The following is a 26540-nucleotide window of genomic DNA, read 5'->3' as shown; positions in this document are numbered from 1 at the left end:
AAAAATTTCAAGCCCTCTGCGAGATTTGAAAAACAAGCAGGAGTATAAATGAAAGCGAGTCAATAGAATGGTGAGTAGCCACAATAAGCTTTGATTTGGTTTCAAAGTTGCAGAGCTAGTAGTTGAAATCAGGTAACTTGTGCAAATTTATATTTACAATTACCCCAATGCTTTAGTGAGCACATGTAGCAAAACGATAGGTCGATATTGAACTACTTCATAACAGTAGGTGGAGCTAAGACAATGGGTTCTACGGGAGTTAACAGAGCTATAATGGAAATTGATTGTAACGCCCTGGGTTTAATTAATCGGGCGGGAAATCGCGTTCCTGCGCAGATCAAACGAGCATGCTTTTTTACGGCCACAGTCGACTAGCGCGGCCGGACTTCGGGCTAGAAGGTCGAGGGTTCGAGACCGCTCCCTGCTTGTTTCATTACACTTGGTGTCAGATATTTAACAGGACAGAATTTACTATTTACAATATCTCCTTCACCATGGGAAGCGTGGGCGGAATGATCATCGTTGCAATTTAATAATGGGAGTAAATTCCTTTGATGAGTTAATTGACAGCCATAGCTTCAGCCGTCTGTCTATAGGTTTGAACAGGATCCCGGGACCCAATGAATAGGGGGATCCCTCACGTAGAAGCCACCTGGGAGTTAGTCAGAATATGGGGACGAAAGTGCAGATACCTCTGGATCCGATCTGAAGTTTGAAATCCCTCAGGGACTTGAAGGCCCCGGACTCTGGATCCAGGGTGGCAAAGCTGTTTGATGTCTATCTGTTCCGGACTTCCCACCTCCAAGGAAACCTCAATTGCAAAAGGACGCTGCTTTCGACTTCTGCCGCGAGTGACGTGCCTCCATGGCTGGTTGGCAGGATCAAGAATAGGAACATCCACTAAGTCATCCAGAAGCATCCTGCTAACTCCATTTTCCAGGGAAGGGGGAGACCCCTTCAGGGAGGGATGCCTGCAGAGCACCGGCCAGTCGGTTATGGAGAGACGACAAGGCGGCGACACTCCCATCAGGTCAGAGCGRATCCAGCTACTCCAGAAAAAAAGAAGGTAGGGGGACGTGGATTCCCCAATAGCTTGTGTAAATCCACTACTTGTTTGCTAAGAGTAGCTACTTCGTCTCTGTCGTCCTCTGCGAGCAAACAGTTGCGACATTGAATGTCCAGACAGTCCTCATTGTTCCGGAATAGAGCAAAAATAAACACAGCTGCAGACAATTATAATATTGATGAAAATCCAGTGTCTGCGTTAATAAGACTAACAGATTTACATGATACACTCATTCGTTTTTTTTTAATGATTTCTAATTCTAAACCAGCTATGATACTCATTTAACTCTGTAACACAACCTTGTGAGTGAATCACAGGCAGATTTGATCAAGTCTGCTGCAAATTCTCTCTAAAGATGTTGAATATTTCAGTATTTTCCATCTTCCTTTGCACAGTCCCAGGAAAATCMGAAGGTCTGAAGAAACTGGAACCCAGTACTTATACTAAGAGGAATGTGTCAATCACCTGCTTTACTCATTCATTGTGCTTTTCTCTGAACAGTTATAGAATTTCCTTTTTCTGTGCAGCCAGTGCCCTTGAGGTAAATTCTGATCTGTGAACCATCACAATGCAGGCTACTTATTGATGTAGCCAATGTAGAGATGCACACAAAACCCGTTTTTGGTTTGAGTACACAATCAGAACAAATCCATAGTTTGGGAACCACTGGACTAGAGCATAGACTCAAACTTTCCTATGCTCGTACTTCTTGTGTCATTCACTCAGAACCACTGTCAGTGTATACAGTAGGTTGTTTACAGGAAGAGCAGTCTCTCATACTATATATAGATTTGACAGCCTTGACAACATACCTCATAACATTCTAGATATGCAATTAAATCAACAATCAGTCAAGTGTTTTGATTGCAGTAAATCTTGGCTGTGGGTACAAAGAGCAATGCTCTTTAACCTACAGCATAACACTTTTCACCCCAGCATACAAGATAGTATTTGCATTGTCTTTAATCATGTACAAAAAAAATTGGTTGTTTTAATTTAAAAGAAATGTAAAGTATCCCTGAAATGTAACAAATTACAAATGTGAAAGGTAATATGAAGGTGTTAGATCTACATGGCTTTACACAGGATATAGCTAGCCATACAACACATACATTGAAGGGAAATGTTTGACAGTGCTTAAACTATAATGGGTTTCAAGAGTCTTCATGTTTCATATGAACAATGGATTACATAACTGTAGTCGATTTGACCAGCTTTATTCATAAAATATCCTAACATAAGTTATACATCTGACCTTCAATTGACRCTTCACTAAGCCTCACCCCCCTTGGTTACTGTTGCAACCTCAGACATTTTCCAGGGAAGCTCAATTCCAACATTCATTGAGAAAATAACTTTTTAAATGGTCATCACTAGTTACCACAGCCAAAGTCATAATTATGGCTAAACCTCATTARTTCTAAAATGTTTCTTAAAATCCCAACAATTGCTGGTCAATGAGACAGCGCTTGCTAACCAGCTGAGCTAGCAAACAATGTAAAAATGTATAATTWGAGAATTTCAGGAATCACAGTAGCAAGTAGTCCTGGTGCCCTGTGCAAATATTTAGCTTAAGAAAACTCAGTTTTTGCAATAGCCCTCACTGGCTTTTATGCMATTTAAACGTGACGCGAGCTTGCCCGAGGTGGAGCGCGGCGATWAGTTGCCCAAAACGGGGCGGGGTTTAGCGAAAGGTCAATTTTAAAAGCTTTCCTCCCAGTTCATTTTTAAGCGACAGCTTTAGGGAGTGGTAAAATAATACTTTACTTCTGAAATGATCAATCAAGCAACAAAGACTTGTTAAGCCCGCCCCTTTATTTTAAATCATTTCCACAGGAAACCATAACATTGTGAAATTAATACAAAATCAATGTAATAACCTTTTTTTTACCTTACAAAATAAAAACGTAATTTTCAGGCATACAATAGAAATGTTATTGCACAATAAGCCTTCTTGCATGGTGGCAGACAGTCATTTACATTTCAGACACGGAACATAAGACAGATTTTCTGATGCTTTAATAGGAAAACTAGCTTTTTAGATGCTTCCATTTGCAAATATATACACTATATATATATATATTACACACACAAAAGTATGTGGACACCCCTTTGAAATCCACAAATTTTAGTCACACCCGTTGCTGACAGGTGTATACAATCGAGCACACAGCCATGCAATCTCCATAGCCAAACATTGGCAGTAGAATGGCCTTACTGAAGAGCTCAGTGACTCAACGTGGCACCGTCATAGGATATAAACTCAGCAAAAAAAGAAACGTGCCTTTTTCATGACCCTGTCTTTCAAAAATAAGTCGTAAAAATCTAAATAACTTCACAGATCTTCAATGTAAAGGGTTTTAAACACCGTTTCCCATGCTTGTTCAATGAACCATAAACAATTAATGCACCTGTGGAACAGTCGTTAAGACACTAACAGCTTACAGACGGTAGGCAATTAAGGTCACAGTTATGAAAACTTAGGACACTGAAGAGGCCTTTCTGCTGACTCTGAAAAACACAAAAAGAAAGATGCCCAGGGTCCCTGCTCATCTGCGTGAACGTGCCTGGCATGCGTGCAAGGAGGCATGAGGACTGCAGATGTGGCCAGGGCAATAAATTGCAATGTCCGTACTGTGAGACGCCTAAGACAGCGCTACAGGGAGACAAGGGACAAGCTGATCGTCCTCAGTGGCAGACCACGTGTAACACCTGCACAGGATCGGTACGTACGAACATCACACATGCGGTACAGATGTCAACAACAACTGCCCGAGTGTACACCAGGAACGCACAATCCCTCCATCAGTGCTCCAGACTGTCCGCAATAGGCTGGACTGAGGGCTTGTAGGCCTGTTGTAAGGCAGGTCCTCACCAGACATCACGCACCGCCTATGGACAAAACCCACTGTCGTTGGACCAGACAGGACTGGCAAAAAGTGCTCTTCACTGACGAGTTGTGGTTTTTCTCACCAGGGGTGATGGTCGATTCGCATTTATCGCTCGAAGGAATGAGCGTTACACCGAGGCCTGTATTCTGGAGCGGATCGATTTGGAGGTGGGACGGTCCATCATGGTCTGGGGCAATGTGTCACAGCAACATCAGACTGAGCTTGTTGTCATTTCAGGCAATCTCAACGCTGTGCGTTACAGGGAAGCACTCCTCCTCCCTCATGTGGACCCTTCCTGCAGGCTCATCCTGACATGACCCTCCAGCATGACAATGCCACCAGCCATACTGCTCGTCCTGTGCGTTATTTCCTGCAAGACAGGAATGTCAGTGTTCTGCCATGGCCAGCAAAGAGCCCGGATCTCATCCCATTGAGCACATCTGAGACCTGTTGGATTAGAGGTGAAGCTAGGCATTCCCCCAGAAATGTCCAGGGAACTTGCAGGTGCCTTGGTGGAAGAGTGGAGTAAACATCTCACAGCAAGAAATGGCCAAGAATGCTGGTGCAGTCCATGAGGAGGAGATGCACTGCAGTACTTAATGCAGCTGGTGGCCACACCAGATACTGACTGTTACTTTTGATTTTGACCCCCCTTTGTTCAGGGACACATTCAATTTGTTAGTCACGTCTGTGGAACTTGTTCAGTTTATGTCTCAGTTGTTGAATCTTATATTCATACAAATATTTACACGTTAAGTTTGCTGAAAATAAATGCAGTTGACAGTGAGAGGACGTTTCTTTTTTTGCTGAGTTTGATGCCACCTCTCCAACAAATCAAATTTCTGCCCTGGTAGAGCTGCCCCGGTCAACTGTAGGTGTTGTTATTGTGAAGTGGAAACGTCTAGGAGCAACTAAGGCTCAGCCGCAAAGTGGTAGGCCACACAAGCTCACAGAACGATACCACCRSGGTGCTGAAYCGCGTAAAAATTCTGCCCTCGGTTGCAACACTCACTACAGAGTTCCAAACTGCCTCTGGAAACAACGTCAGCACAATACCTATTCGTCGGGAGCTTCATGAAAATGGGTTTCCATTGCCGAGCAGCCGCACCCAAGKCTAAGATCACCATGTGCAATGCCAAGCGTCAGCTGGAYTGGTGTAAAGCTTGCCTGGAGTAATGAATGCCGCTTCACCATCTGGCAGTTCGACAGACAAATCTGGGTTTGGCGGATGCCAGGAGAACGCTTCCTGCCCGAATGCAGTCTCAACTGTAAAGTTTGGTGGAGGAGGAATAATGGTTGGGGCTAGTGCCAGTGAAGGGAAATCTTAACGCTACAGCATACAATGACATTCTAGACAATTCTGTGGCAACAGTTTGGGGAAGGCCCTTTCCTGTTTCAGCATGACAATGCCCCCATGCACAAAGCGAGGTCCATAAAGAAATGGTTTGTCAAGATCGGTGTGGAAGAACCTGACTGGCCGGCACAGAGCCCTGACCTCAGCCCCTTCGAACACCTTTGGGATGAATTGGACCGCCGACTGCAAGCCTGGCCTAATCGCCCAACATCAGTGCCCGACCTCACTAATGCTCGTGGCTGAATGGAAGCAAGTCCCTGCAGCAATGTTCCAACATCTAGTGGAAAGCCTTCCCAGAAGAGTGGAGGCTGTTATAGCAGCGAAGGGCGATGCCAATGATTTAGAAATGAAATGTTTGACGAGCAGGTGTCCCCACATACTTTTGGTCATGTAGTAATGGGATATGAAATAACTTGGTACACTTTAATATTCAAAAGTGTGGACACACCTACTCATTCCAGGGAATTATATTTTTTACATTGTAGAATAATAGTGAAGACATCAAAACTGTGAAATAACATATGGAATCATGTATATTTTATATTCTTCAAATTAGCCACCCGTTGCCTTGATGATAGCTTTGCACATTCTTGGCATTCTCTCAACCAGCTTCATGTGGTAGTTACCTGGAATGCCTTTCAATAAACAGGTGCGCCTTGTTAAGTTAATTTGTGGCATTTCCTTCTTAATGCGTTTGAGCCAATCAGTTGTGTTGTGACAAGGTAGAGGTGGTATACAGAAGATAGCCCTATTTGGTAAAAGACCAAGTCCATATTATGGCAAAAACAGCACAAATAAGCAAAGAGAAACGACAGTCCATTACTTTAAGAKATGAAGGTCAGTCAATGCGGAACATTTCAAGAACTTTGAAAGTGTTTTCAAGTGCAGTCGCAAAAACCCTCAACCGCTATGATGAAACTGGCTCTCATGAAGACTGCCACAAGAAAGGAAGACCCAGAGTTACCTCTGCTGCAGAGGATAAGTTCATTAGAGTTGCCAGCCTCAGAAATTGCAGCCCAAATAAATGCTTCAGAGTTCAAGTAACAGACACAGCTCAACAACAACTGTTCAGTGGAGACAGCATGAATTAGGCCTTCATGGTTGAATTGCTGCAAAGAAACCACTACTAAAGGACACCAATAAGACGAGACTTGTTTGAGCCAAGAAATACGTGCAATGGACATTAGACCGGTGGAACTCTGTCCTTTGGTCTGATGAGTCTAAATTTTAGATTTTTGGTTCCAACCACTGTCTTTGAGACGCAGAGTAAGTGAATGGATGATCACTGCATGRATGGTTTCCACTGTGAAGCATGGAGGTGGTGGTGTGGGGTTGCTTTGCTGGTGACACCGTCCGATTTATTTAGAATTCAAGGCACACTTAACCAGCATGGCTACCACAGCATTCTGCAGCGATATGCCATTCCATCTGGTTTGGGCTTAGTGGGACTATCATTTGTTTTTCAACAGGACAATGACCCAAAACACACCTCCAGGCTGTGTAAGGGCTATTTGACCAAGAAGGAGAGTGATTGAGTGTGGAGGCCAGATGACCTGGCCTCCACAATCACCTGACCTCAACCCAATTGGGATGGTTTTGGATGAGTTGGACCGCAGAGTGAAGGAAAAGCAGCCAACAAGTGCTCAGCATGTGGGAACTCCTTCAAGACTGTTGGAAAAGCATTCCTCATGAAGTTGGTTGAGAGAATGCCAAGAGTGTGCAAAGCTGTCATCAAGGCAACGGGTGTCTACTTTGAAGAATCTAAAATATATTTTGATTTGTTTTACACTTTGTTGGTTACTACTTGATTCCATATGTGATATTTCATTGTTTTGATGCATTTACTATTCTACAATGTAGAAAATAGTAKAAATAAAGAAACCCTTGAATGAGTAGGTGACCAAACTTTTGACTGGCACTAATATATCTATCCAAATTAAATCTAAAGGAAAAGGGAAAAATAAAGAGAAATCGTGGTRGATTAGACATAGCTGGGTTTGTTAATGGTAGCAGGTGGTATCCAAGCCCTCTGACATAGTTGGTGGGTGTCTAAGGCTCTGCCATGGAGGAGCTGACTGAGTCCTGGGGCTGGGTGGTAGCTGCTGCCTGCTGGGAGCTGTAGTCTTGCCCCTGGGGACCCACAGACGAGTCATGCCCATGGGGGGCCTGCTGCATGGGGGGCTGCCCGGGGAAGTCTCTGGGGCCGCCGTGAGGAGGGTATGGGGCCGCTCCTGGGGGCAGGTGCTGGGGTGGGATGGAGTGATCACGTGGTCCGTAGTGCATGTAGGGACGTGGTGGTCCCATGGGTCGGGCCATAGGGGGGCCGCCGCGAACACCTGGGGAGAGCGAGATCAAACATGAAAAAGTGAAAAGCAATAATATAATATCCTAGTACAAAAATAACAATATAACTATGTTACTTCCCACAACTGAAATAACAAAGAAAGTCAACTTGAGGTTAAAAATTWAAACAATTGGGGCGCCGAATTCACCACCTACCGAATGGGGGAGGCACTGGTCCATAGTGAGGTGGAGGAGGGCCCCGGTGGTGTGGGGGGCCGTAGGCACCAGGAGGTGGAGGCCGCTGTCCGGGTGGCATCATGGGACCAGGTGGGTGTCCATTAGGTGGTGGGGGTCCGGGAGGCATCATGCCTGGCTGTCCGTTAGGTCCGTTGGCTGGTCGGTACATGGGAGGCATGAAGGGTGGGGGAGGAGGGATGTGGTGGGGCCCAGGAGGAGGACGGTAGCAGAGTCCGGAGGGATGGCTGATAACTGGTCTGAGGGGGCCGGGGCCTGAGTCGGGGGGGGAGCTGATAGGAGAGACCAGGAGGGAGCCAGGGCCCCGAGGTCCTGAGTTCTGGAGGAACCACCAATAAACACCATTACAAACCTAGAAGTCTTAAAGAGGAGATGTAGGTTGGTGGTGCCTGTAGCCCTGTTGCAGGCACCACCAGTGAGCTCCTTTCAAAACAGTTTCGTTAGAACAAAACACAATCATGCACATGTCAGAAACAACTTCAATATCCCATAATAGTAAGGTAAGTTATGCAGTTCACCCCAACAACAAAAATCACACGACAAAGTTCCAATCACCGTGATTTCGGGAATTAGGACCTTTCCACAAAGCATTAACCTCAAAACACACACAGCTTTTAACGATAACACAATTGACATCATGCAGTTGTGCTTTAGTTATGGCTTTGTAGAACAGTGTCACTACATTTCATTCAGTGGGGGTGGTGTTGTAATGTAAAGGACTGATAAGGCAAGTAACCACGCATGTGAAAATCCAGCCAGCAACATTCAAGTAACTGTTCAGTGTCTCCAGATTTCAATGAAATGACCTATAATTAATTACYATATGAGTGAAATAGTTTCCCCTTCCAAACAAATTGTCATTAAGCATGTTAAATATACGGTTTTCTGTGTGGAATGGTGTGGGCGTATACCGTTAATAAAAAATATTATTGCGAGTAGACCGCTGATTGGCCAGCTCATCCGCCTCATGAGGATGACATCATCCTCTGAGGAAATAGCACGCATTTTTTAAATGGTCTGTTTGAGATACAAATGTGTTTTTCCTKTCTCCAATTTATACTTTGGCCACAAACATGAGTATAGGATGAGTCAACATAATTTGGGTATGAGTTAACAGAATGATTTTCACTGGACAGTTACTGTTAAGTCTGACAACCTTGTGAGGCCACTAGCCCACTGCCTGTCACTGATCCATGGCTGAGGTAAGCATGCCCACACATCCACATCCCAGCCACCGTGCCTCAGCCTCCTACATAATACTCACTGCCTCTGGGTTCTCTGTGGAGGCCTGGGCCTCAGCCTGTGACTGTGGTGGAGCGGTCTGCTTTAGAGCAAACACACCCACATGTTGGATGGAGTAACAGGGGGGGTGGGGAAGAGATGCACATAAGACTAAGGACTCGAGGTGCCTCAATTAAACTTTTCTTTGCTAGTTCCATGTCCCTTTTCCCTTCCTGACTTTGTAATGTAATAAGGAAAGAAGTTGTGGACATTGTCACAAATTGACTGAAAACTTACCGAGCTGTCCAGACTGCTTGGAGAGGATGTACGTGGTGCAATGGTGTCTAAAGGTGATGCAAAGAGCAGAATGATTAAAGGAAATACAGCTAGGACAGAGACATTCACACCTGCCAACCCTGTCCAACTTTTTAGAGTATCAGACACTCACGGCAAAGTGGAGATTCATCTTGCGCGCCAAATTGAGGTTCTTTCCCCCCGCACGCTCGTGCTGTTTGAGTCTGATCGCAATTATAGAATTGTACCAAATCAAGTCTATAAAAGGTTGGAATATTTTCTTTCTTGACAGCATTCTATTTATACATATGGTAAAAGTCACTAAAAAGATCTAATGAGAAAGAACACAAAGGGCCTTTATTCTTGGAGTTTTTTTTATTTTATTGAACAAATAATAAGTTATTTGTTTCGGTACAAAATCTACAAATGTCTTATCCACAATAATTTCTTTCACTAGCAAATGCGAGTGAACTGCTGGCACTTTAAAGCCCACTGAATGTCCATCTTATGTTTGCTAACGTTAGCTTGAAACAATTAGTGTTCACCTTTCCACAACACACGGAGTCGAAAAGGGATTTGTCCATGTGTTTAGGTACAGCTGACAGTCGGCAKACTCAGCATCACAACAAACAGGAGGGGCAGACACGGGTTAGCTACGTCCAATAATGATGTATTAATCTTTATGTCTGACACAAACTCCGCACATGTCTGTGTTGCAGCTCGAGAACCGAGATGTTAAATTTACTCAGTGGATCATTTTCTTTTAAAAAATCAAATATATATAAAAAAATCTGGCCCTAATAATTTCTACCTACTTTTAACTCGGCTCTCGAACCTGCGTACATGGATAGAGAATTGCGTAGTTGGTATGCAAAATGCGTGCATGTTGGCAGGTCTGGATATTGGATCATAGGGAATAATACTGAATCAACCTTCACTGACAAATATATCKTCCCTACCAGGTCTAGCAGCCACTGGGTGTTTGTGGTCAGGGGGGTAACGACCGTGAGGGTCAGATGGAGGTCGCGGTCCTGTTGAACACAAAATACACAGTCATACATAATTTTACTTCCAAGGCTAATGTTAACACTGCCATATTCTCTGACCTCTTCTCGGCTCTCCTGGCTGTCATTAGGCACCTGACTCTACACCACTGTGGTTCARGTTACTGCTTTATGCTACCAGCTATTTATAGCAGTGTATGGTCTATTTGCAGTCTGCAGAAAATGTTTGGCCATATACTGGTAGGATTATTCCACAACTAGAACACTTGTGAATCAGTATTAATATCACATGGCTGAAGAACAACTGGATTGAACAGAGTTCCACAAGGGATCACAATGGCTAAGGCTTCTGTAACCTGACTATCCCAAGGACATGCCCCTCACATATGACCTCACAGCCGCTGAGCACCACCAAGACACAAAGAGCGGGAGGAATGCATGAGAAGGACGGTGAAAGATAGCAGAGGCAAGGGGACATTCTGGACCGCCTGTACACGCAAACCCGGTTGAAAAAGATGGGTACGGCGGTAGGTATGGGGAGAAAAGATGGGTACGGCGGTAGGTATGGGGAGAAAAGATGGCAGTGAGAGAGAGGAAAGCATGTCACAAGAAAATCTAAATGTAAACAGGAAGTAATCAGAAGATAAGAAGAATAAGTGATCAGACGTGGGAACCAACTAGGTACAGGATGAGAGCAGTAGGAAGAAAAAAGGGACATGATTGAAACAAAACAGGGGATATAAAGGAAGGTGAAAAAGATAYAAGGGGTTTCATTGGCTGAGGGARGGTACTGCTTGGCCAATCATCAGGGCCGAGGCTGTCCGGGGAAGGGTTCTGGAGACTCACCGTAGGGCTCGTTCCTTCTCCCCACAGGGGCAGAGGGGGGTCGCCCAGGACCCTCCATCATGAGAGGGGGGGACGGGGCACCTCCGCTCACGGGCGAGGGCCCGTACGAGTCACCTGTTTAAACCAAACCAATTAACATCATTTAAAATGATGAACACCCAACCAACAGCACACAGCCAAATATTGTGGTCAGTCTCTCCACATTGGTCCAGCTTCAAGGAATAGGCGTCAAATCAACAACACAACTCCACATATTTCCGATGGTATAGCTCCAACAGCAGATGGGCTATCCAATAGTCAAAAACAAAGTCCAAGAACTCATCTGAAACGCAATCACAGCTATTATCCAACCAACAATAGAATAGAGCTAAACCAACGGGGACTCAAAGAACACAGGGGTCTGTTCAGGAAGGTGCAACATGACAGAATATTCAGATATAAACATGATGTAGAGCATGTATCCATCTCTGTCCTCAAGAATAGGGAGTCATTTCAGTTCTATCTGCAAAATACAATGAGCTTCAAAAGTATTGGGACAGTGACACATTTTGGGTTGTTTTGGCACTGTACTCCAGAACTTTGGATTTGAAATGATACAATAGCTGTGTTTGAATACCCAAACGAACATACTGTATACTACATACTATTAGTTCATCTTAGTATACTGTAAACAAACGGTATCCTTTCAGTTGAGTGTACTAACGCTTCACCTGTCTACCGGAAGTAGATGCTGTTACTTCATGCTAGCATAACAAATTACTAGCTAGACATCTTACGACGTCATTAACAATGTGCATTGAGAACACACAACAACTACACCACTTAYCTATGCTAAGAATGACTTGAACAATCAAGTCAATACACAAATGGGTAGTTAGATAGCGTATAGTTAATATACTGTAAAGTTTGATGTATTAGTAGCCAACTAAAGTTAGGTGGCTAACATACCAGTACATACAAGCAACTGCTGTAATAGCACTGTGACAACTCCTGATGTAAAAAGGGCTTTATAAATAAATGTGATTTAATGACATGTTATGCGGTTCGTAAGGCTAGCGTAGCTAACAACTTGTCAGCCAACATAACATGTAACTTATTTGAAAAGTCCTTACATTGCTCAACATTTGAATGAATTTGTAGCCGCTCTCGTCTCGTATGACCAATAAGCATACTACATACTCAATTTGTCACAAATAGTACAGTTAGTATGAGTATTCAAACACAGCTAATGACTATGAGGTACAGACTGTCAGCTTTACTTTGACATTATTTTCATCCATAATCGGTTGAACAGTTTAGAAATTACAGCACTTTTTGTACATAATCCTCCCACTTTATGGGACCAAAAGTATTGAGACAAATACACTTGTGTATTAAAGCAGTAAAGTTAAGTATTTGGTCCCATATTCATTGCACGCAATGACTACAAATATGTTGGATGCATTTTCTGTTTGTTTTGGTTGCGTTTGAGATTATTTTGTGCCCAATAGAAACGAATGGTAAATAATGTGTCATTTTGGAGTAAATTTKATTGTAAATAAGAATAGAATATGTTTCTAAAAACACTTCTACATGAATGTGGATGCTACTATGATTACGTAAAATCCTGAATGAATAGTGAATAATGAATGAGAAAGTTGGGCATAAATATCATACCACCTCAAAAATGCTAACCTCCCCTGTTATTGTAATGGTGAGAGGTTAGTATGTCTTTGTCTCTCTAACGTTCGCATTCATTATTCATGATTCATTCAGGACTATCCGTAACCATGGTAGCTATCCATAACCACATGAATGAATAASTGTTTAGAAACATTCTATTAAAATGTACAATAAAAATTACTCGAATTACACAATACATTATTTACCATTAATTTCTATTGGGCACAAAATAATCTGAAAAAACCAAAAGAAACAGCAAATGCATCCAACAACTTTGTAGAGTTAAAACCTTGAAGTAATCATTGTGTGCTAGAAATATGGGACCAAATAATAAAAGTTAATTTATCCCAATACCTTTGGTCTCCTAAAATGGTGCTGTAATTTCTAACGGTTCACCCAATATGGATGAAAATACCCTCAAATGAACGCTGACAGCCTGCAATTTAACATCGTAGTCAAGTATAATTTCAAATCCAAAGTGCTAGAGTACAGAGCCAAAACAACAAAATTGCTGCTGTTCCAACACTTTGAGCTCACTGCACATTCAACATTTTGCCTTACTGAATGCACCCCAGATGTGCCAGTTGCCAGCACCTAATAACATTGGGAACTCTGTGTGGATTTGTTCTTACCTCGTCGGAGAGGCATGGGAGCCATCCCAGGGGTGGGTTTGAATAGAGGCCTACGGAGCTCATTCAGCTTGCTGGACATCTCCGTCAGTCTAAGGTGAAAAAGAGAAAGAAATCTAGACGGGTATAGCTAACCCCATTGGTATTGCCCAATTGAGTTTGTTGTAGCACTCACTTGATACGGAGGTTAGTTGATTCCTTTTTCTCGTCCAACAGAGCTCGCTCTGCGGCGCGTGCAATAACCTAGAGAGAAGGAAGAGATATTTAAAATCTCATGTTTGGGACTTTAAATTTACCTTACGAAATATTGGTCAAACAGTACTTTAAATATATATGTATAAAAAAAAAATGTTAATGACCTTGTCGTTCTACATGTGTGCCATCAGTGGGGGGGTTGAGAAATGAGTAGGAGACACATTAACGTTGTAACAAATAAGTTGTACATACCCAGTTCTCATGGGATTTCTGCTCCTGCTCAATGATCTGGGCTTTGTAGGACTTTTCAGTCTGTTTCAGCTCATCCTGGATCTCCTTGATACGCTGCCTGCACACCTTGACCTCCTCCTCGGCCTCTAGGGCCTTGCCGTCGACCTCAGTCAGCCTGTCCTCGTTGTTGCGACGCTCAAACTCCTCCTTGGTTAYCTTCCTGTGAGGCGACAAACACAAATCAAATGAAGCTTTATTTAAAGTGCATTCAATAATCTCAATATACTTTACAGCAAAACAATAGAATACGTTTTGAAGAAGGCACATTGAGGAAAAAGTCAATGTTCTTTTTACATGCCGTGGTACCACTGAGAACAAACCCTACAATGGTATTAATGCATGAACTGAACAGCGTCTAGTTCTACTTACTGCTGCAAGGCGTTCTCCTTCTGCTGGTACATCTCTGTAATGATCTCGTTCTTCTGCTGCAGGGTCTTGTACTGGTTCTCCAGGTGGTTCTTATCACTTTTCACCAACAAGATGTCATGCTCCAGCTTCTGYTATTGTTCTGTGGTGATAAGTTGATCGTGTTGAGAGAGAGAAAAGGGAGTGATGCATATCTAATTCTAGCTGCTGGGATATAGTGCTTGACATACCTTCCAGCTCTTTCCTGGCTTTCTCTTCGTTCAGCAGCTTGGTCATGAAGCGATCYCGCTCTTCCTCCACGACAGACAGAGTGGTCTGGACCTGTAGAAAGTATTGTATGCCAAGAGTTAGTAAGAGTTGACTCACTTCTTAGTTCTGAATATCAATATTTTGGCTTTCAGATACACAAAAATGTGGGTTTGTTCAAGAATGGACTCCGTCTTACCCGAGTGACATCCATCATTTGCTTAATGCGGTTTCGGATGACGGTCTGCTTGTCTGAAACAGACCAAACATGATTCTAAATCCAGTTTACCCAGATACACACTGGGGGCTAGCAGATGCCGCCATATAGGCCTAATTATGCGTTCAGTCTTAACTGCGTCAGGCAGACCAATTCTGATCTTTTTCCCACTAATTGGTCTTTTGACCAATCACATCAGCTCTTTTTCAGAGCTGATCTGATTGGTCAGAATATTTGGCTACCTGTCTAAACAAAGCCTTAGTGGGACAACACTTACATATTTAGCATGTTAATTAGCAAGTTATCAAGTCATTTATGACATGGTGTCAGGTCAATTACCGTTAGCGGCTTCCCCGTTAGCCACGACGCCTCCTTTTAGGTCGTCGCAGGCCTCGAGGTCTCTCAGGAGGTCAGACAAAACCTGCCAGAGAGGGAGAGAACCACCAATTATACACTACACTTCTCCCCTTGGATCAGTCAACAAAAAATAATTCTGGACAACAATTTTAGAACAAATACAAAATCGTAACATTACATTTTTTTTATTTTATAAAAAAAAAAAAACTCACCTCAACGTTGTGGTCCTTCTGAGCAAGGGAGTCCTCCAGGTCTTTCTGGGACTTCTGGTAGACTTTGATCTGCTCGCTCAACTCCCTGTGCTTCTCCTCCCACGAATTGGCAGCGTGGTGCAGCTGGAAGGAGGATATTAGGACATAAAGACTGCTGCATCATATGTCACGAGGCTTAAAGTGTGAATTGTTGTTCCGTGTTGGTACTCACCGAGATGTTCTCCTCTCTCAGGGTGGCGATATCCTTCTCCAGAACCTGGTGCTGGACGTTCCGTGCATCTTCGCGGAGCTTGGCTTCTTCCATCAGAACGGTAGCCTGCAGAATCAACAATTTGTGCTCTATACTGTGTTATATATTAAAAACGGCCATATGCCATTTATATTTGAGTGTTGCAATGTTGATGTTRACATCTTTGATATGTACCTTTGAGAGAGCCTCCTGAGTCTTCTTTCTGCTCCGCTTCAACTTCTCAATAGTTTTGTCCATTTCTGACATCTATAAGTAAAGATAATGAGCATAATGACTACTATGTTTCTCTGTGCTCCCCAACAAGTTGTTCTATTTAGGCTATTAGCTGGCTAGTAGTAGCAGACTATGTGGTCTGACAAAATCACAATATTAKTAGTTCTTCAAACTAGATAAAGGCATAATTTTAAGACTGTTGAATACCATCTATTAGATGTATTGTCAAGGTAGAGATACTTCGAAGGAACAACGTTGATCAATTGGTTGTTAAAAAACCCAGAAGAAAACCCCGCCCGACATTTCGGCTTATTGRTCAGCATGACTCACCATATCTTGATGTTTCGCCGTCTTTGTCCGCTCTTCGTCAAAGGATCTGGCGAGCAAGTTCTTTTCCTCATCCAGGCACTCATTTTGTCTCTCCATCTCTTGCACAAGATTCTGGATAGATATTGAAAGAAAAGGGTGAGACAAACAAATATAACAATGGAAAACAAAAACAAACAAGTACACAATAGTCAGCCTGACAATGACGTGTGATCATGAGAATATTTCCCTGAGGCTCACTTTTAATTCTTGGATCTTTTCCAGAGATGAGGTGGCAGATTTCTCAGACAGCTTTTTCTTTTCTTTGAGTTCTTCACCCTGAGGGGAACCCAGTAGAAATATATGATCAAAACATTGTTACGCCTCTTAATTCACATTGAACCCAAAGTCTGGATCTTGGTCAGTGAAGTCTCAGCAACATACCTGTTGTTTCAGTTCAGCAACCTTTAGGAGTATCTCCTCCTTCTCTTGTTCAAATGCTTTCATCCTGTCTGCCATCTCTTTTTCAGTAGCTAATCAAAAATATATGTTAAGAGTACGAAATGAGACTTGTAAGCCATGTGACAACACATGCCAGTAGGCAATATGAATGAGGATTCACTATGCACCATAAATTGCCAAAAAGAAGTAGATGAACCTACTTAGATAGGACTTCCTTTTGACCTGTGAGATGGAAAAGGAAATAGGTCAATACATTGAGGCAAAGTCTCTTCAATAGCAGCATGCAATACATCATAGAATAACATAAAACAATAAAAACAAAAATGATGAAATGTAGGGTGTCCAATCAAAAATGCTTATTTTGACCAATGGGCCAAACCTCTACCATAATCCATTCAAATGTTATTGGAGTTTTTACCCTTGTAGGATGGTCAAGATTAAGGTGACTAAATCAATGGAGGCCAGAGAAAAAAAGTGGTCAAAAATCTGGAAAAAAGGCACTGTATGCTACTGTAGGCTGGATGCTGTGTGAGAATTAYGACTAAATGACATCGTTGAACTTGTCATTTTTCTTCTCGAATCCGGAGGACATGAAACAATATAGAGGTAAGATAGATATTGATGTTGAGACATGACATGTKATATTTTTTTATTTTACTGTACGCTTTTCATATTACTGGAAATTCCTGTTATTTTTCGAAGATTTCTCTGAAAAACAAGCGTATCTCTGAAATGTCAATGGAGCACTGAGCGTACTCCAATCTTTTTACATTTCATTCAGCTAGTGCCAAGTTAATTTTGCGACCCGCGGAAACTACGTTGCAGAAGATGTAAAATCCATGTAAAATCCTCAAGTCAATGTGAGAGGCGGCACTGCTCTGTCAACAGAGCTTGGTACTTATTATCAGATGTATTAGTTCACAAAATCAAAGATAATGTTATGTTAGAGAAAACCCCCACTGAATTATTCAGAACATGAASAATCACGTGTGTCTTGGACACCATATGAAATTCTGAAAGCAGTGACCGAGCAAAAATGACTTACAGATAAAACGCTCTTCCAAAAGAGGAAGAGGAAGCCGATGACCCCGGCGCCTGCAGTGGCCAGGACGGGTTCCCAGGACACGCCGTAAAAGTCCGGACCTGGCTTCCATTCCTCTGGCAGGCAGGTGACCATCTGGGGAGAGACACAGGCCCAATCACACAGTGTTCCTTCCTACAGCTCATATTTCAGGTTTAGCAAATAAGTTGGGCAATAGTTGGGCTGATGAAGGACAGAGGAAAATCCTTTTACTAAACAATCAGGCATTACTGTGTTGTTCAAACTGAGCACCCTCTCAGTCAATGCCAACAGACACTTCTTCAGATCAAATCAAGGTGGGTTCTGAAATAGTCCTAGCCTATAACCCAGTTGTTGATCAAAATCAATAAAGAGGGAAAACCTGCCTTAAGCTTATCTAATCCCCAAGTCAAATGGGGATTGACTTGGGGCCCTGCCACTGTCTAACCAGAGACCTTTGCACTATGAACGTGGCATACAGGCACAACACAGACCATACATCTCAGTCGCTCAGTGAAAATCTTGGATTAGATCAAACAAGCTAAATTAAAACACCACACTGTTGGAGTGGATCTAACAAACTAAGGCCTATGTGGATTTAGAGTGCCTTATGTGCCCTTTCACCCTGTTAAAGGCAGGCAATAAACAAACAACTACTTAACATAAGGCCTAGCATATAATTAATTATAAACTGGGTGGTTCGAGCCCTGAATGCTGATTGGCTGAAAGCCTTGGTATATCAGACCATATACCATGGGTATGACAAAACAATTATTTTTTACTGCTCTAATTACATTGGTAACCAGTTTATAATAGCAACAAGGTACCTCTCTGTTTTTTGTGGTATACTGCCAAAATYCCACGGCTAAGGGCTGTACTTTGCATTGTAGGCACTCCACTTTGCATTGTACATAAGAACAGCCCTTAGCCATGGTATGGCCATATACCACACCCCCCTCGGGCCTTATTGCTTAATTATAAAAGGGAAGAGGTCAAAGCAACAAAGCAAAATTCAACAGCTAAGAGAAACCCCTCGATCTGAGCCCTACATTTACAGGAATAATGGTTACTGCTAAAGTCTGGTAAGTGGCCAATTTCTTTTTATGAGGAAGAGGACAGTCAACTTTCACTTTGATAACATTAAAACAAACGAGCAATCAAGTGATCCCTTCTTGGCTGAAACTATTGGAGAAATGTAATATGTATTGGACGACAACTAAACCATTCCACAAGGCTTTGAAGCTGCCAACAAAATTGAGTTGCAATTTAGTTATAGCAAGCCATCCATTTGGTAGACTAAGACTTGGCTAGCCAGCTAGCTGAAATAGTTATAGCCTCCATAAATGCGRAGTGTCAACACTAACATTAGCCAACTACTTACATATTGAAGTTCCGTTAGAAATAAGGCGTAGAAGACGGACAGTTGATCAGWMTCTGTCATCATGGGCAAAGGGGTTGTTTCTTCCGAATCCATTGCTACTTAAAGTAGTACTGTTTGATAGCTGAGCTACCTAGCTAGGCTAATATGCAATGCAACTGGCTTGCGGAAATCCGAAATTCCTCGTTTCACAAACCTATCAACGTAGAATACTTGAGGCTCCTTCATCGTGGTTGTCTTTGACGACACCGAAGAGGACAAGCTGTGCCCATCTAGCTTGGTGAACTAATAGGCTTACTAGCTAACGTTAGCTTGTTGACTGATTCGCCAGCAACCTGTCTACTAGCGACGCGTAGCTAGCTAGCTATGCATTTAGCTTCCTTTCAGAGATTTGAACGCGATTACTTTCCACGACAAATGCACAAGTAGAAAGAAGGCTTGTACTACGAGCAGCGGTGTAATGTATGCCCTACTCAATACCAATAAACCAGCTGTAGTGGTCACTGAACTTCAGACTACACTTAGAACACGTCAACAAAAAAGAGGAAGGATCAAACCTGGGATGTATTCATTCGGTCGATTCTGTTGCAAAATCCCAGTTTCATAACCTACTGTACTGTCTTTGGCAAAACGTTTCTTAAAGGAAACCGAAATAAGAGGCGGGACCTAACTGAATTTGTCCAATAGAAACTCTCGTTTAGTTGCAAAATTGTTTGAACTAAAGATGACAGCAGGAAGCAAAGTTCAGATAGAAAAAGSCTCTGTAGAACAAACATGCCTCAGACATGTTGAATAAGGAATAATTTCTGCTCGATTAATGGATTTCTATCTGCAACGTTTGAGAACGTTTTGCAATTGAACGTGGCCCTGCAGAACCTTTGACCTAATGACATCACATCGAGCAAGTGGGAAAAATGTTGCTCTATGCAAAACCAATGTTACAAAAAAAAAGCTTAAAAAAAAGAATTAAACATTTGAAAACCATGCAGTGTCGCATCAATAATTAGGCAAGATAAAATGCATATGCATACCAGGGTTTCCGTTAGGCTAAAAGCTGGCTTACCGGCTACGAAATAAATAGAAAAGTTGAGCAATAAAATTGGCGCCCGGCCAATTGTCTGGGAAAAGAAAAGAAAACAATCCCATTGTGAAATAATGCTTTTTAGCTATTCATTGATGGAAACACCAGTTGATGGAAATACATTTGACTGGTCATGCTTATCGGTCTATAGGTTAATTTGCATAATYTGTAGGCTACAGAATATTTGTTATGCATCTCATCACACACATACAGATAGTCTTTGAGCGGAAAATCTGTCAGACAGRGCGAGAGCACCAGCATCTCAAACAGCAACGGAAGACAGGCTTCATCAGTGCATCACATACCACTTTGCAATGAGCTGGAGGTAGTAGGCTATGCATTTTGAAAACATATACTTAAATTGTTTGAAKATTTTAAGACATGGAGGTACATCTTACCTTGCTTCAAAAGTAGCCTATTAGATCTCTCTAAATTTCTAACAGATATTTMAATCTCTGTTGCATGAAACCGCTCGCATGTGCGGTGCCCTTTTGACAATGGTGTTTTCCCTCTAACTGCATTATGGAACGAACATTTGCCCTTATGTTTAGAAATAATAGTTTATCAACATTAGCGAAATGTTATCTATAGCATCACTCATTGCTTTTMAARWTTWWTTTTATTTTTACGCCTAGGCCTCCTGGTTGAATGAATRTTGGATCCATCTTCCCACAACTGTCCGAGAGTTGGAATAGACTARTTCTTTCTCGAATAGCTGACCAATAGTAGAAATGTTTATCTATTCTATCAGGATTGTATTGTTTTAGGCTAGTGATTTTGRTGTTCGTWACTCGTAAATGAATGTTTTCCTAATGGAAACCCTGATGCATACCACACTTGAGGCCTAAGCATTCAATTCTGACAGTCTGAAAAGTTAGTCAATTAATAGGAAGACACACTCATTCATAGACAGAAGTACATGAAGTAACTTACCATAACAGCATATATTCCAAGGTACTCATAAACCAGGGTGACTAGACTACCAGAGAAAATTAACACCGATACGAATGATGAACCATTCTGCTCCTCTTCCTGGAAATCAGAAACAGGAGGCGACTCCAAAGAGCCTGGAAAAAAAGGACAAGCAAATTAGGTTAATGTCTACACAGTTTATCCCTCACAGCAATCTCAAAAGTAGAAGTTGAAAGAGCACATACCTGAGGAAGGGTGCTCCATGTCAACAAGTCCCATGTCCAAGGTATTTTCCAAAATAGCTTGAGGGCCCCTCTGGATTTCTTCTGGCTGATTGTCTTGGTTTCTGTTAAAATGCCCCACATCCTCCTCTAGACCAATATCCAGATCTGGTCTGTTGTGGCCTTCATGGTCAGGCTTCTCCTCAGGTGCCTTAGTCTCTTCACTCGTCTCCGTCACAGTGAGGTTGTCCTCGTTTATGTCCCCCACAGAGTGCGGGAACGTCTTTTCTTCCTCTGCATCAGACACGTCCCCATCTTCTCAAATATTTATAGCGGTTCAAACAGTAAGTACATTTTCATGCATTGCAATCTAACTGGCATTGTCAGGGTGTGGTTTTGTGCTATGTCAATAGACTATTTACTTTGTGGTACTTCATTGGCCTTTCTTAAAGATGGAATCCGCAATAGGGGGAAACAGTGCCACTGGCCACCCCACGACCGTTGTTATTGTTGCAGAGCTGAGGACTATTGTACAGCATGGCAAAAAAATTGCAGTACATATTTTGCTCTATCGTGCGTACAATGATGTCGGAGAGAAAAATAAAGTTTGTTGTTTGCATTAACTTTGTTGTAATATCGCAAATGGACATGGCCGTTTTACCATTAAGGATTCCAGCTTTAAATACAGCTTCTCATGCAAACCCAATCACCAGGCATTATTATCATCATGTCATTTGCAAACGCATGACATTTTCCATATAAATTAATTAAAAAGGTTTTAATCCTCCCATAATCTGACATTAACTGAAGTAAATAAGCAATCTTACCGGTGTCAGGGTGTAGTTGACTGCTCTCTTCCAAGGGAGCACTGTCGCTGGTCGTTGAGTACTTCTGATGCAGGGTGAACGCCAACTCTTGGAAGTTGTCCAAGATGGTGGCTTCCTCATCAAACTCACCAGTCTCCTGCTGTCCGTCAGCATTCTCCCGGGCATCCAGCATCCTCTCAATCTCATCCAGGATTGGGGTCTCAGAGGCCTCCAAAATGGCCTCCAGCACCTTTTCAATGTCCTCACTGGTGTTTGTCTGTGACATCAGAGCAGCATTCAGCTCCTGCTCCAGGTCAGAGAACAATAACTCCACCCTGAAGAGGTTCTGAAGACCCAGAATCTTCTGGAAGCGCTCCATATCCTCTTCCTTGAAGTGGTAGCGCAGTAGCGTCAGCCTCAACACATTATCACTGTATTCTGGCTCTTGGCCTGAAATGGGATCCGGAACTTTGTCTTCAAGTGAGGGTGTATGTGTTTGATCCAAGCCTGCGCTTTCTGAATCTTCTATGTCATGCTCCTCAGGTTCTATGTCAATAGCCTCCTCAATTTGGACAACATCCAACTCATCACTAGATACAACCTCGGTTTCTGTAGCATTATTGGATTGCTCTGACCCAAATTCCGATCTACTTTCTTTGTCCTTATCAGTGTGCTCGGTTTTGGATGAAGAAGACAATGCTGCATTTTCATCCTCTAGCAATTCTTCTTCAATKTCCAAGTTCTCTGGGTCTATCAAATCCTCCTTGTCTACAGGGAGTTCTTCATGCCTCTCTTTAACCATTGTGTTTTTAGTTGGATCTGGGACGTTAGGTCCTCTAAATCGTCTGAAAAGCTCTGTACCACCCMGTTTCAATTTATTCTCTACTTGTGAGAAATCTCTTGACTCTTTTTGTATAGGGAGTTCAATAGCTTGTTTCTGCTCTGATACGTTAGTTTTACTATCAAAGTCTGAGAGCAGGCTGGTCTGTGAGACGTGTTTAGGGACTGTGCTTTCATTTACTGTAAGATTCTCTGCTAAAGCCTCCTCAGTATGTTCAAAAGGAATCACCTCATCAGCAGGCGGTATTGAAGGTTCAATGTCACCTTCTTCAGGTTCATCTCCAACTGCAAAGTCTGGGAATCCACATCAGGCATTTTGACAGCCTCATGGAAATCAGAGTCTATAGGTTCCTCAAAGATGACCTCATGTGGCTGTTCTGTTACCTCTGGCTCCTGCTTTGGGTCGTTGGCTAGCAGCTGTATATTCTCCTTGGGTTCTTTTGTATGGGGAGTTCTTCAACAGCTTGCGTCTGTTCTGAGTCGATAGTATTACTATCAAAGTCTGAGAGCATTTCTGTCTGTGAGACGTGTTTAGGGACTGTGCTTTCATTTACTGTAAGATTCTCTGCTAAAGCCTCCTCAGTATGTTCAAAAGGAATCACCTCATCAGCAGGCGGGTATTGAAGGTTCAATGTCACCTTCTTCAGGTTCATCATCCAACTGCAAAGTCTGGGAACCACATCAGGCATTTTGGGACGAGCCTCATGGAAATCAGAGTCTATAGGTTCCTCAAAGATGACCTCATGTGGCTGTTCTGTTACCTCTGGCTCCTGCTTTGGGTCGTTGACTAGCAGCTGTATATTCTCCTTGGGTTCTTCAATTTTGGGAGGCTCCTCTGGTGCAATCTCACCTTCGTCATCCTCGTCGTCCTCTTCCTCTGAACCTGTAACATGAGCTGTTCTTTCCCCACCACTGACAATGTTAAAAACTGTATCACCTAATGAAGACCACAGGTTCTTGTCCTTGGAGTCCTGTTTTTCAGCTGTCTCTGGTGGACTCTCTTCCTCATCTGTCTGGTCAGATTCCAGAATGTCTTCGTGTTCTAAATTAGAATGTTCTTCAGAAAAAGCCAGCAATGGAGTTTCCCTAAGATGATAATCACTTTTCTCATCCTGCTGATATTCAAACTCTTCACTTCCCTCGTCCTCCTCGTCATATGGAGTCACCTTCCTAGTTTCCTCGTCATCGGAGGTGACAGCATCAAAAGTTGTTCCAAGTGTAGTTTTCAACTCAGGGACAGGTCTGCCTTCTGAAAAACCATCTGGCGCATTCTCCAACTCAGGATCATCTTTGGATAGAGGTTCTGAAAGGCTTTCTTTAGTCTCACCTTGCTCTGGTTCAACAACACTGTCCGGCACAGAGTCCTCGGCCCTCAGCTGATATTTCTGAAGGTCATCTTTGATCCTCTCAGCTGTGGGCTCAACTACTGTGTTAGATTCAACTCCTTTTGCATCAAGAGTTTCAATTACAGTTTCAGGCTGAGGTAGAGAGGACTCTAAAGGATCAAAATGGCCTGGATCTTTATCCTCTGGAAACTCCTCTAAAACCTCCTCTAAAACCTCCTCTAAAACCTTATCAATGTCCTCAGGAACATCACTATCAATCTCATCGTTTTCTAACAGAGTCACTTCAGGTGGAGGATCATCCACTTCCACTGTGGTGCTCTCTGCACTTTTGTTTTGGTCTAAAGTCTCTGTGGTTCCTTGTACAGACTTGTCTTGGTCCGTTAACAATAAGGAGGAGACTAACAGTGACTCAATGTCATAACTGTCAAACTTATCGTGTCCGGTGTCGAAACAAACAAAGTCAGTTTCCTGAAAAGAAAAAAGAAACTTGTTTGAGTCATACTACCCATTTCAGAAAGTAGTTCAGGCATTTCAGATTTCTTAATGATGCATTGGCAATGATGCAATAACAATTACCTGAGCAGGAATCTCCAATTCTTTTTCGGTGTATATGTGATTGATTGCGAGTTGGTCTTTATGGAAGTAACCAAAGCGGTTACCAACCTAATTGTAAGAAATGGAAACAAAACAAAGAACGAAACAATGTTAACATTGCAGTCTAGAATGTTTTGTTATCACATGATTAAATATGAACTCATACTTACAGACCCCGCCCATATATCTGTCCTTCTGCCTGAGAGTTTATAGTAGACATATACCGTCTCTCCTTTTTTAAAAGACAGGAACCGACAGTCTGGTCCAGTGAAATCACTTGATGCTTTCCCCCGGCACAGGAGCACTGTGGAGAGGAAGGATTCACCGATCAGTTGTTGTGGGAATGTCACCCACACCAAACATCTCATCCAATGACCCAGCCATGGACAGTCTTTGGGCATCCACATTTAGTGCCCCATGCACAATCAGGGTGTAAATACACATCCCTAAGGTAAACCTTGCTTAATCTTCTTATCTCTTTACACCTTACAGTGAGTATCAAGGGTTCAATGAAACAGCTTTTGTTTTTGATAAGGCAAATGCAAAAAGTCAAGAACTTGCAAGCAGAGAGGGGGTTAATGACAAGTTTTCTTTTTATGTCAACAATATATAGCTAGCTAAGCCTATACACCATCTTGCAATTGAGCTAGTCACAGTGAACGTGGCTATTTGCTTCCTAAAAGCCAACACATAATTAAATGGTCCCTAAAGATTATCATAAAGTAAAAATGGCTTTATAAGTAAATTTGATTGACTTAGGGAGCTAGTTGATTACAATAACTTAGCCTACCATACACACAACATAGATGTGTTGGCTAACTAAGGACACTGCCAGCTGTTGTGTAGTCCACACTGGTGAACATTGCCCATGAAACACTAGGGCCTTCGGTGGCTTTGATTTCAATAAAATATGTAGGCCGAAAGCTTGTTTACYTGGTACAAGCTACTACAGAAACAGAGTTGAGGTAACGTTAACTAGCTCCAGAATTAGGCAACTAGCCAGCAGTAGCCAACCCAGGCTTCGGCTACGTTACAACCAAGCAAGCCAGGTTACTAGCTATATTTAGTAATATTACATTACTAATTTCGTGCTGATAAGAATACTAACGACAGTACTCTTATCTAGGTTAGCCGAGTTCATCCCTTTGAAATGGCAACAGGTCAAAGATAACGCCGGTTTATTAGTTAGCTAGCTAGCTGCTACGTTACACTGAAATGAGGTGGGGAGAGTGCATTTAACGATCGATGGAAGRATCATTCCTGAAAGTTCGCGTGAGCTAAACGCCGAGTACTTACTACTGCATTCCTCGTCGGCACATCGTTTGAAGTCGGAGAATCTCCTTTCMGTGGCGGCATTGGATATGAAATTATTAATAAATAAAAGTAAAACGTATAKATGAGATACATTTACAGCCATGTCGGCAGTTGGGCTGTCTGGTTCTGCTCGAGCATGAGCAGATGAAGCCGACACGTCAGCAAATCCAAGGCTGGTGCAATTTGCAGGATGTTGATCGTGGAGTCAAATATCAAAATATGGGCGGACAAGGACAAAAATTAAAGAGCAAGGCCATAGAACCAGAATATAATCTTCGTTTGAATTGCATACGTTCTGATTCGGGTTTATTACGTCTTTGTTGGATACACCTCAAACATTCCACACGTTTACTGGCAAGTGGTCGCAA

At 42.5% G+C, this 26540-nt stretch overlaps 1 protein-coding gene across 1 annotated transcript; it reads right to left on the bottom strand.

Annotated features, from left to right (window-relative positions):
* Positions 1–4592: 4592 nt before the first annotated feature.
* LOC111954068 (transport and Golgi organization protein 1 homolog) lies at positions 4593–26536 on the bottom strand. Its single transcript, XM_070435935.1, is given in 28 exon segments — positions 4593–7647; positions 7811–8168; positions 9114–9173; positions 9368–9414; positions 10324–10395; positions 11215–11328; positions 13509–13597; positions 13681–13748; positions 13953–14151; positions 14361–14499; positions 14588–14678; positions 14803–14855; positions 15160–15241; positions 15390–15512; positions 15601–15705; positions 15814–15885; positions 16183–16293; positions 16420–16497; positions 16603–16691; positions 16821–16842; positions 17666–17797; positions 21073–21206; positions 21297–21590; positions 22100–23212; positions 23580–24732; positions 24841–24927; positions 25029–25162; positions 26155–26536. Coding segments are annotated over 28 exon segments (5427 nt in total). The 5' UTR covers positions 26276–26536; the 3' UTR covers positions 4593–7360.
* Positions 26537–26540: the final 4 nt, after the last annotated feature.

Source organism: Salvelinus sp. IW2-2015, linkage group LG28 (assembly GCF_002910315.2).
Source record: "Salvelinus sp. IW2-2015 linkage group LG28, ASM291031v2, whole genome shotgun sequence".
In the NCBI taxonomy this organism is placed as follows: domain Eukaryota; kingdom Metazoa; phylum Chordata; class Actinopteri; order Salmoniformes; family Salmonidae; genus Salvelinus; species Salvelinus sp. IW2-2015.
The sequence above is the reverse complement of the archived record's forward strand: the minus strand, read 5'-3'. Positions and strand labels throughout refer to the sequence as shown.